The 12848-nt window shown below is 41.1% G+C and overlaps 1 protein-coding gene across 1 annotated transcript in view; it reads right to left on the bottom strand.

Moving 5' to 3' along the window:
* Window positions 1-12848, bottom strand: part of SFMBT2 (Scm like with four mbt domains 2) — a 209111-nt gene that overhangs the window by 78231 nt on the left and 118032 nt on the right. The window contains exon 8 of the mRNA XM_019644530.1: window positions 1700-1837. Within this exon, the coding sequence (XP_019500075.1) occupies window positions 1700-1837 (138 nt within the window). The remainder of the gene's footprint in view (window positions 1-1699; window positions 1838-12848) is intronic.

The raw sequence follows: 12848 nt of genomic DNA, 5'->3' as shown, positions 1-12848 counted from the left end.
AAAAGCCCACGGGAGAGAAGCAATTAGGTTTTTCAAATATTTCAAAATCGAAATACAAATTCCTTCTCTCTTCCTCTTGGATCACACATTTTAAGACAGACCATTTCTCCACAGAAACCAAACGCAGTCTGATCTGCACAGCTGGTAAATGTTTCCAAAACAAGAAAGCGAATGAAGGGTGACAATAAATGTAAAATCAGGAGTATCCTGTTGAACCATGAAAGCGTCCCTTTTAGCTTAAGAATGACATCCCAAACCACTTAAGTGACAATCTGCTGTGGTCTGCCTCTTCACACAAACAGTATTTTCATTTTAAAAGTTATGTATACACAGCAAGCCCGTGGAAAACTCAGCGACGTGTGTGGCTTTCAAGGGAAAATAGCAGGCTTCCATTTTCTCTTCAGAGGTTGTGCTGGAAGTAAAGTGTGTTGAATGATTCACTGGATTTTCATTCCAGTTGGAGGGCTGGCCCTTGCCAAAACTGGTGAAGTGTATCTTCCGTTTACTCCCACAGCACTTTGTGAGAAACAAACTCAAAATTCAGTTCTGTTTCCATTCCAGCAGGTAACAAAGGTAAGATGACTCAACAGGTCCTCTGGATCCCAAAACTGTGGAATTTTTTTTTTTTTCTAGGAAGAAGGGTACTGTGATAATGCGGTACCCACAGATAGGACTGAAGGCTTGGGTAAAAGGAGGTATGATTTCACTAAGCATTTAACACGTGCCAAGCACTGGGCCAGGCACTTCATACATGAGTCCTTAGTCATCTCAATGACATGAAGTGGACTGTGTAATACCTACTGTATCAATATACAAACTAAAGTTCTTAGAATGTAAGTAATTTATTCAGCTAGTCATTAGCAAAGCTGGGCGGGATTTATCTGCAAAGTCAGTTCTTGAGACTAAAACATTCTGCCCTCAAGGAACTAAAACATTAAACATTACTTGAGTGGGCATTATGAGACCTGGGTTGGATCCATGCAACTGACTTTTGAACTCTTAATTAAGTTCTCCACGAAATGCACAAAAGGCCATGAACTAAAACGGACATTGGCTGAGAGCACTAAGTTTGTGAGTTTTCCCCCACCATTTAAAGAGATAAACCTAAGGTAAAAACACATACTTTAGATATCGCCACAGGTGACTTCATTGAGATCTCTATGCTGGGCAAGGGAAATTATAACCTTAAAAGGCTACCAAACCATAATAAAAATGCCTCTACATGAAAAAGTAATTTCATTTTAAATCCACAAATCCCAGAAGCACGATGTTTCCTTTAGTCCATGAAAGCAGATGATAAAAAGAAGTAAAAGAGCTGATACACTGGAGACAGGACCTTGCTTTTCACCATTTCCAGGTATTTTAGAAATATAAATAGATCACATTAACTATCAGTGCAGAGGGAGCAAGTTCATTGCTATAAAGTCAGTCATGCGTCTGCACCCTCCTCCCAGTTGCTCACGGACACGAGTGTCTACACTGTACCATCAGAAGACAAGTGAAATTCACCCCATCCATTACAAGAGGAGGCATCTGACTAGATGTGCTCTGTTCTCCCAGTGATAAAGAGACAGCTTACAACAGTACTGGATGGGAGAGGAGGCAATCCGCCTCAGGTTCACTCAGCGTTGCAACATATCCTTGTGGGAGCATATTTCATCTGGCTGGCTTTCAGCAGAAAGACTTATTTGATCCACACTGGAGGCTGAGGTGAAGAGCGAGGAGAGAGACTCACCTTGGTCACTGATGCAGGACAGATGTGAAAGGGCTCACTCATATTCACTGTTTCTAGCTTCATCCCAACTGTGAAGAAATGGCTTCGCAAATCTGCGTGATCCTGTAGGAAAAAAGGAGACAAGAGACTGAAGGCGCTGGTTTTGTAAATTAACTTGGTAGCTGTCTGGATGCTGTCCTTGAACATTTTATTGGGCAGCTGAAATCGGATTGAAATAATGAACGCTTCCTGTTTCAAATTTCTAATTACTGCAAGATACTGCAGATTTAATTATCTTCTGCGTGCTAAATTGCTTTTCCAAGAGAGCGGAGGCAACCTTTGTGGCCATGCTTAAATTTACACGAAGCAGAAAATTCACATCGCACTGCTTTGATCTTCTTCGCCCAAGCACGGCAGAGTCATAGAGGCAACTAGTCATCTAAAACACAGCGGGAACATCTTCAGAAAACGTGGCCTCTTGCCACTGGAGTTACTTCACAGAGCTTGAGCGAGTACCTTGTGGGTGACACAGCTTGTCCGCACCTCCCGTATCTAAGAGCACACAGCTTATCAGTTATTGGTGGCAAGCTGGTGATCTTAGAGACGTATGCACACAAGACTCCAAAATAGCCCTACAAGACGATAAGAACTCCAAGTCCTGCTCAATAAAGATTAGCGACGACCCCTTCCCCCCAATTTAATAGGTGTCCAGTGGTTTTATAACCGGTTCACAGCAACCTTATGTGTGTGAGATGGAGCTTTCCTGCCTTCTCAAGAAAACAAATTTCAGTATCCACTTCAGCTCTATAGCAATAGATGAAGATAGCTGGACTCTAGATACCAGGATATATCTTGCTGAGATGGAGATCACCTGGTAACTCACAGTCTGTATAAATAGTAGTAGACAAATAAATGTATTTGCAGCCTGCCCCTGAGGACGACATAAGAGCTACAAACAAATCCTGCTATTTCTAAATACATCAATGGGGTAAGAAGTACAAAAATACCTGGGGATCTATTACTTTCTTTTGTCTGCAAATCTAGTGTGGATTTTAAATTAATGCCATGATGCCTTTCTACATCCAATTCTGAGGCTCGCGCAGAGCCCCGCATGGCTGTGCCTGCTCCCCCCACAAAAGCCAGTCAATGCAGTCGGTGTGTGTACGAAACAACACAACAGAAGAGGAATTGCTTATACACCTTTCCACCACTCCTGCTTTACCAAAGAAGGTACAGACTCTAACTGCCTAGAGAACCACAAAGATCCTCTCGGGTCTCATGTCGCCACAGCAGTCTGCAAAGGTCTCGGTATCCAGTAGATGCACAGTAAGTGTTGGGTCTGGCTTAAGCAAACAGTGCCCTGTCCAGGGACAGGGATGATCGAAACGAGAAGGGATGTGGTCAGCATGCAATGGCTAAGAGGACAAAAGCTTACCGAAAGAACTGGCATGTCCTGAACCTTTATCAATGAATTCCTTAAGAACTTATAATCAATGCTTTATAAATATTACATGCATAAGGAAAAGCACACGGAAATATTCATAGGTGCCAGAGATGATTTTCATTTCTTATACTGAAAATAAAGCATTTATTTTTAAAGGTGGCTGGGGAAGAAGGGTCCAGAAGGGATATTTAAAGAAGAAACAGTATAAGAAGCTAACGCATTTTAACACACATCAACCATGACACTAAGGCCAGAGTCATGACAGCCAGAGACCTCAGGTGCTGAGGCCAAAGCAGCAAGCCGAAAATGACTGACATCTGAATTAAAGATTGAAAGTTAATGTTCCTATGAGACAGCAAGGCCTCTCAGTTTCTCACTATCAGTGGGAACTGAGGCACGTGAATCGATTTGGCAGATAAACATTCTTCTTTTAAGCACAAAACGCTTTGATATTTTGGGAGAAAAAAAAGGAAGAGGAATTTTTCTAAAATTATAACTAATAGAATTTAGCCTGAATATACTCAGCAAGTTTAAGCAGTCATTATTAGATTGTTTGACAACTCAGAAATATCCTCAGGTACTAATGACACATTTGTAACTCTAATAAATGGCCCAGGTGAATGTAATATTTTCACAGACCTTCTCCTCTGCTATTGGTTGCCCCTCCTTGCTGCCGCCTGCCCTCTCATTACTCACGGCTACTATAAGGCTAAGTCTTCTTGAGATGTGGTTCACCAATAAAAGGAAACTTGGAATTTCTTCCTGGCTGCCTCGATCACCACAGCTCTCCTCCTAATTTCCATCTCTCATCTGCATTGGCTTCTCCTTGCCTCCCCTATCGGGGTGCCTGGCAGCATTCTGGGCTTCTGGTCTACCCGCCGCCTTAATCCCCTCTTGATTTCAGCTTGTGTGCCCATGCTCTGTTCCATATAGTTTTGTACCCACCTTTGCTCTCTGAGAAGAATCAACTTTCTAAGTAGGGTTGACCCATGACCCCAGGCCCTTTCTGCATCTTAGCCTCTCAGATTGACCTTAACCACTGACTTGAAGTCTCTAGCTAAGTCTAATCTATATCTATGCTCCAAGCCCTATAGGAAGGTCTCCCAATCAGAGTTCCCAATGCTATGGTGAAAACTGTGGCCCCCAGAAATCCTAAACCAATAGCTGTTCTTTAACTGCTGCCTTATTTTATTCGAAGTTGTCTAGTGGGACCCGGCAATGGCCGCCTTTCTTTAGAAATAAAGCAGAAAGGATTAGGACAGCAATTGGGTCCTTAGGTAACCTTCTCCTTTCAGGGCTGCAGACTATATTATAAATGCTTATCATTAATGATTTCAATGTATTCTGCATGAAACAATAACTCTAGGTTAAGAGGGGATCACTTTGTGCAGCTATCACTCACTCTCTTCTTTCTTTCCTGGAGTATCTGTGTACTTGTCAGCCACTGAACGTCTCTCTCTCTCTCTCTCTCTCTCTCTCTCTCTCTCTCTCTCTCTCTGCTCATTCTCAAAAATACCATTCACATCAAAATCATACATGCCCATATGTAGGATGAAAATAAAATATTAATGATATTAATATTTTTAAATAGTGAAGATATTGTTGACAATATTTTGTCCTGATGACATTAAAATATTTTTAAACAATTTTAAAATAATGCTTAGTGAACAAAGGCTTCGAAACAAGCTTTCTCTTTGTCAATCAAGGCTCACATTTCCTACTTCTTAAATTATTTCTACAAGGTATCAGTTGTAAGCACACAAATTTCTTACTTGCAGAAATGAATCTGTTTTAGTTCCAAAGTATGTGGAAATTCTTAAATGTTTTTATTTAATATAATGGAAAAAGAAGCCAGACATTTTAAAAGGTAGCTGCATCCAAACATAGGTTTTTATATTCTGGTCTCAAATATCCATGTCTATCTAAAATCTCCTATTAAACTTGAACTCTAAATTTCAGAAATGAACTTGCAAACTAGACAATACATTCCTGTATCCCTAGCTCTAACTTACCCTTTCTTAAGGTCACTTTTTAATTGGAATTTAAAAAAAAAGAAAAAAGAAAAATCCTACTATGACCATGTAAAAATCTCACCAGTTCCAAAAGTAAGTCAACATAATGGAATTTTTTTAATTTAACAGCAACAACACATAATGATTAGAGTTGGACTAAATCTGCTAGTGGAATGCTTATGTTATTCATGTTATGTTATGTCAGAAACTTTTTACTACAGAGACAGGATAATATTTTCTAAAAGGACTTGCCATTGAATCCTCTGGCCATTGGAGACCTTTAAAACACACGACAGGTAGCTATGTAGTATGTGCAGTACTTTCTAGTCAAAGCCAAACTCTCTCATTTATGTTATGCAGTTCATCCAAGAGAGACCCCCAATAAGTATTCATCGAATTAAGCTAAAGAAACATCAAAAACTGGATGATTTCTTGGCATCCATTCCAATTCTGTGTTCTATCATTCATTCAATAAGTATGCGTTAGAAACCACTGAGGTACCAATGAAACAGTAGGCTACCAAATGGTGCACACACACACACACACACACACACACACACTCACGTGCGTACAAATTACTACATTCATCAGATGGAGAAAGAAAAGCCAAACCAAGACCAACTACAGAAGATCCAGGCTTAGAAGAAATTTCGGAATGAGTATTTTTATGTATAACATATAAAACTTTGTATCACTTTGATGATGGCAGTCCAAAGATTTATAGGCATGAATCTTAATTCAAAATATGAAAAGCATGTGACTAAGTATGATAAAGAAAAGATTCTGGGAAGGTGGCACAGTACATTCGGTTAGGGAGGCTGGGTCTTAAGTACCGACTGCGACATTTAAGTTTTATCTAAAAGGCAAAAGGAGTCATTTAGACACTTCTAAAAAAAATTTTTTTTTCATAAGCAAAGCATTCAACACCAGTAAATTCCCAAATAGGCCAATACACAGACCTTCTCAGCTCTGTGAACATGTCTATGTGCGTCCAAATTAGTATATGAGTGAAGGTACAGATTTGTTTCTCATCAAAAAAAAAACAAATGAATCACCCCCAGACCATTAACTTTGGGCTGTTAATGTAGTCAGAGTATATACATTCATTTATACCAGCACCAGCTAATCATTCTCTATGTTAAAGAGAGAGAGAGAGCTCCTGGCCCCTGAAGATGATTCACAAAACCAATTATCTACTGAGAGATAATGGAATATTCACTGTGGCTTGGAAGCTACATCCCGGCCTTTGCAAAAGCCCTAGAGAATCACTCACACTTCACAATTACTGGATCAAGAATGATGTTATTCCTGAAATCGGGAGGGGTTACTAAGCCCTCAGTACATTTGCAAACGTGCCCGTCACATTCAAGAAATACTGTTTATTTAAATGCGCTAGAGTCCAGGGAAGTTGCGTACAGAAAACTCCATTGAAGAAATGCTGGCAATGTTGTTCCCACCGACATTCATCGCTACACCTTTTATTTTTTTGCCCTAAAATAGTTTTATATTGATCAGAAATAAAATACCATTTATTTTATTGGAGGACTGTCTTACCAGCCTCCCTTTAAAAAAGAAAAAAAAATCGCTCTTCAGGGAACCTTATTTTCAGTCAATTGGCAATGGAAAAGAGATTATGTGTCCATCAACTTCGGTTTTCCACTCAGGTTTCATCAGCTTTATTCTCTCCAGTGCCCAAGTAGCTCTCACATTTTCCCACTGAGAAACAGTGACTGCGCCGAGAATAACTTGCTTTGGTGTAAAATAGCAAGCAGGTAGAAACAACAACAATTAATATATTGTAAACACTTGTAAGCCCTTTCCTTGTATGATCATTTTCCCCTCACAACTGACTATTGGGCAGTACCCATCTCTCAGTGAAGAAATTAAGACACAGAGAAGTTAAGGTACCCAAGCAAAGACACAGGGCTAACAAGAAGAACCAGGACTCAAATCCCAGTGGTCCGACTCTAAGTCATCAATAGCTCTCAGGTTATAGGACACACTGGGAAGCAAAGACCAAAAAGGAGCACTTATTGTTTTGATTGCTAATTAGTAAACAAACAAAACCCTTACAATCTACAGGCTCCCCCAGTTTTTATTTCCAAGACAGATATTGTCAAGTTAAAAAGTGATAGTTTGTAATACTGACCATTTTTTCTTAAAAGCTCCCATTTTTGCTGTTAATTCATAACACTTTTCAATGGCTTATGAAAAAGATGTGTCAGAGAGAATTCCGACACCAACAACTACCCCCAAAATGTTTATATCAAGTTAGTCGCAGTCTTCATCAACAATAGACAAATAGTTTTTACAAACTGATTCTGCGTGTCCATTAAGCAATGAAGATTCAAGAAAAGTGTGCAGCAAGATGCCCACGGTACTTAAGTCAACCTTTATCAAAACTTTCTATCTTATAACATTAGTGTTAACCCACACAGGTTCATCTGAGAAACACAGTGAATCTAGAAAACATTCCTGGCTGCAAAGGCCACACGAGTCTCAATCTATCGGAGGTGTTGTAAATACTGTGTTAAGCACTAAGTTATGTGAATGAAGAGTGGATGATGTGACATTGAGAGGCTTGAGATTTAGTTAGAAAATGACTGAGGAGTGATAAATATGAAGGATAACACTAGAAAAGACGTTGGGACAAACCACAATCTATTTGGTCATTTTGGCTTCACAGTTTGGCTCATGTGCCACTTTATTGCACCCATGAAACAGGTCAAGAAGATGAGACCACCTCCGAGTACATACTGGTCACCTACTGCTTTAAACATCAGCCTCGGATGGAGTGTCTGCCTCTGAAGGGGTTGCCATGGCTGGCAGAAGGCACTAGCTTTGATTCTGGAAGAATCAAACACAGCTATTAAAGAAACACTACCGCATGAAGCTGCCTTAAAATTAATCATCCGTGAGTAAGCACAAGCCCAAACTTCAGAGTGGCAAAGCTTCAGGGTGAACACCAAGTCCTTTATCAAAGAGACAAAGGGCTGTAAGCATTCATCTACAGAAGGAGACAAAGAGTATTACTAATTGAGAGACAGAGGAAAGAGAAGACAGAAAGAACATTCGATCATTTTAGGGTCCGCTCTCTCCCATATGCCTACCTGAATATAATGCCCCTCTCTACCTACTTTGGGGCTTGAAAGAACTCTAGATTATACTCTCATAACTTAGCATGTGGTTATCACAGGCTCCCAAAATGTTTCCTGTCCTCCCTGCTTCGTTAGAGAAATACACCTCCCACAATCTCAAAATAGGAAGAATGTGGCACAGGGGAGAGTGAGTTCAAACTAATTAACACAACACAATGAAAATGCACTCTGTGAGGATTCTAATGGAAGAGCAGCGAGTCCTTCCTTCCCTGTGTGGAAACCAGTCTTCGCCTGAGTCCCACAACCAAAGGCTACAGGAAGTTCCCTTCAGGGGTGGCAACCTGAGCGTCATTCTTTCATTCTCTGGCTCTTCCTTTTTGCTTATACTGTTATGAAATAAAATGGACAACAAATAGATACGTAACGCCACCCTCCTCCACATTTTAAGTACCAAATTCATTTACTAGAACATAGTTACAAAAAAATACTGCACAGTATAATTTTGTCAGTTCCCAACATGCCAGTTTGGGGTCCACAGGGGACTCAAACATTGAATCTTTTCAAAGGCCTCAATTAATTTGCATAATGTCTAAGAATAGGCTTCGGCGAAGTCAAAGGAAGGTTTTAATTAGTATTACATCCAAATTGATATATAATGAACTAAGCTTTAATTCCTTTCTTTATACCAACATGTCGTGTTAAAAAACAGATCCAGTGCAGTTCATCACAGTTTTCTTCTTTTTTGTTTTATCAGTGATCTAGTGCTCATATGTTCATTAGAAAATTACGCTCGTATTAGTTTCATCTAAAACTGGACATTATGATGCCAGCATTTATTACGGCAGTAGCATTAGTACATTTCAATTCCAGTGCGCTGAATTAAATAAATTTAGTCAATGAAATATTTATAACAAAAAATGCAATAAAAAATCTGTAAGCTGAACACTCATAAGCATTTCCATTTTTTACTTACAGCCGTAAATAGCAGTTTTATCTACTAGTCGTGCATTAAATCAAGTTAAAAAATAGTAATGAGGAAATGTAGTGCCATATATTTCAACTTGAAGCACAGGGTTTATTACATGGCAATTACACTAGGCCTATTTCACAGGAAGTCCAAAAACTCATACATTAGGTCGTTCAAAAAAAAATAGAGGCGCTGAAAATGTCTTTCATTGATTAACATTTAGCACCATAAAAGCATTTGTAAGCAGCAAGAAATTCCACCTTACAGCGCCACTGTGGAAAAAAAAAAAAAACAAGGCTGATTTTGTGTGTTTAGGTAAACAGTGCTTTCACTGTCTTTTCTCACGCTTAATTCTCTCCCAATAAGTGAGAGGACCTTCTTGTGTTTCCACAGCAACGCTTTTGACCATCTTGGTGCTGCTGACTGAAGAAGAGCTTGGGGGCCACTCTGTGCGTCAGCGTCCCTTCTGGCCTCACACCCCATTGGCAGAACTACAGCTGCCTGCCCCTGCTGCCGAGGGCCCCAAATGCAACCAAACTGTTGTCATGGAAATATGACCAGCGGCCCTCCATCCACTCACGTAGATGCCACCCTTCAGAGACAGAAGGAAGAACTGGTGATGAGCACACCTTCCCCACAAAGCAGGCAGCCTGGGTCCTCACCTTCACAGAGGCGGACAGCAGCTCCTGGAACACAGGAAGCTGACCCCCTCCGAACCATGTTCTGTCACAGGTGGGCAAGATTTCAAACTGGAAAGTGCCACTGCCAACCAGCCTGGCACAGATCTAAGAACAGTTACGGTATCAAGTGCCTTCCTCAAACCCCGCTGCCATCGCTTCAACTAGTCCACCTGTTTCCAGGCGACAGAAGGATTCACCCTTTAGACTAGAGTTCCTCCACCCCGGCGCTGTTGGCATTTGGGGGCCAGATAATTTGAATGCGGGCTCTGTCCTGTGCATTGTAGGGTGTTTATAGCCGCATCTCTGACATCTTCCTGCTAGATACCAGTAGCACCCCCCAGCTGTGAACCATCAAAATGCCTCCAGACATTACCCAATGTCCCCAGACAGGCAAGTTCAATCCAGTTGAGAACCACATGCTCAAAACGCGGACAGAGCTTCTACCAAAAGCAAATGGGTGATGAGTCAGTCAGCATCTTCCAGGTCCTACTCTTGGTAGGCAACATGTAACACCCTCAGGATTCATTTTCTGGTTCTTTGTTACAGTAATACTTGGCTCAGCCTTTAAATATCCTAGTTTATGTCTAAAAACTGGAAAAAGCAACGCGAAAAAAAACAACAACAAAAAACCTCGACCTTGGGATTCAGACAGACTTGTGTTTGGGCCCTGGTTCCAGCACAGGCTCTCCATGAAGCAGGACAAGAGGTTAACTTCCCTGAGCCTTGGGTTCCTCGCATGTACAGTAAGACTAATATGATCTACCTTGCCAGGTGACTGTGAGGATAACGGGGCTATAGACGCAGAGTGCCCAGTACAACGTCTCATCCTGCTGGTGCTCAAGAATTAGAAGCGATCGTCAGTACTACTGGAGCAACGGTCCACTGGAGAATGATGTGGAAGTTCGTACGAATTACCTATGGTTTTGTTTGCGTTTTTTTTTGTTTGTTTGTTTTTGCTGTATGCTATACTGAAGGGTCTGGAAGGGTTAATATATATCCCAAAGATATTCCAAAGGTGTATAGCTCATGACACGAGAACAAGGACTTATCACATGTCAGCTATGACTAGCTCGTTATCCCCTCACTAATGGACTTGCAGGCTCCCGGAATCACTGGGTGCTCAAGAAACCATTGAGGTCCAGTGAGTGAACGAATTTGTGCAAAATTGCCAAGTGAAGTGACTACATTTCCCAAGCTCCTTTGCAAACTGGAGGTATGTATGCCATGTATGCATGTATTTACTTTTAGAAAAACCAAGATCCTAGGGAAAAATTTAATCCTGGTTGGGGTCTAGATATGTTGCGGGCAACTCCACGAGCGCCATGATACAGTCATGCAAGAGTTTACCTGACTTGTTTACACTGGTCATTCTGCTTATAAATGGGGCTGGAGACAAAGCTAGAAGCCGATTTTAACCTTACCTTTGACTTTTATGCCATCAAGACAAAGAAACTCAAAGTAGGATGACTCTCCATAGACATGAAAAGAGAAAACACAGGGCTGAAGGATTCCCACGCTTTTATTTACATCTCAACTACACACACACCCTCAGGTGCCTTTCCCAGGGCAGGAGGGAGTGCATTGAAGGTCGGGGTTCAGTAACACAGAAGCATCGGTGTGCTGGGGCCCTATCATACGTTGTCCTCATTTTCCATTAGACCTTAAAGCTCTGGACACCTAGAGGGCTTAAGCTTCTCTTCACATGGGTTTCCCTACTTGAGATTCTGTGATTTGCAAATGATTGTCAAGGAAAGGCACCGTGGAAATTAAAGTATGAGCTAACCTACAAAGGAGCTGTATGTGTTTTTAGGAGGGGAAAAAAACGCCTCCATCCAATTTTATTGTGGCTTACTATCACATCCTCCAGTGAAGAATTATAATCAAGTTTTAATTATTCTCATTAATGGAAAATTGGAAAAACTAAAATATAATGCTACAATCACTTTGAAATGTTTCTGTTTTGTAAAGAAAAGATTCATGGCCCCCCTTCCCTGTATCCCAACACCAGTTACATTAAGTTCATGCTAATATAATCTTGCCTTCCATGGCACTGCAGGAACTGGTGAGAGCCAGGATAATCAGCGGCTCCCAGAAGCCATTTGGGAATGAGAACTCCCAGACCAGGTAACCAAAAGTTGACTACATTCTTACATTCTTAATGTTGAGAATTAAAACCAATTGCTATCTAGCAGACTGCAGGCAGCAGTGTTCAGGCCCCTGCGATCAAACAACTGTTGGAACAAACTCTTTACACATTGGGGCTTTGTGATTTTTACAGTTACGTTTATTGTTTGACCAAAGCCGCCCTCTTTAGTATGTCTCTTATAAGATTTTCTCCAATGCTCATAAATACGAGATGGCCCCCACGGTCCTCTTTCAGTTATGTTATTCATGGGCTTTGATGCCAGAACCCAGAACACACAAAGAATAACCACAGACAAGCTCTCTCCCTCTCCCTTCTGTAAGTCACGAAGGACGGATATTACATAAGCGCAACTTCTCTGTGATTTATTGTCCCAGAGAGACTGTTGAACGAACCTCTCCAAGTCTTTAAAGAAATGAGGATGGCAAAGGAGGGACCAGGGCCCTAATCTTGCAGAGTTTGTGCTTTGCAGGACCAGGTGTGTGGTGAGGTAAGGGCCACTGCATAGAAAACTCAGACAGTAAGTCAACAATGCTGACAGGATCACAGGCGACAAGCCATCATTCTGATACCAAAACGACCTACCATCTCAGGCAGCCTGTCTTTAAAAGAATCCTTTGGGTCTAACTGGATGAGAAGGAAATATCAACCACGTTCCACACAAACATTTACTGAACAATTAGTAGCTGGTATCAGACACTCTGCCAGGTGGAACTGACCAGGAATGTCAGGCCAAAAAAATTAAGTTCTGTCCCTATATAGGGCGCCTAAAGCAAATCTGAGAGAATCT

The sequence above is a fragment of the Hipposideros armiger genome, unplaced genomic scaffold (genome assembly GCF_001890085.2).
Source record: "Hipposideros armiger isolate ML-2016 unplaced genomic scaffold, ASM189008v1 scaffold_88, whole genome shotgun sequence".
Classification (NCBI taxonomy): Eukaryota; Metazoa; Chordata; class Mammalia; order Chiroptera; family Hipposideridae; genus Hipposideros; species Hipposideros armiger.
This window is presented reverse-complemented; position numbering and strand designations above follow the sequence as displayed.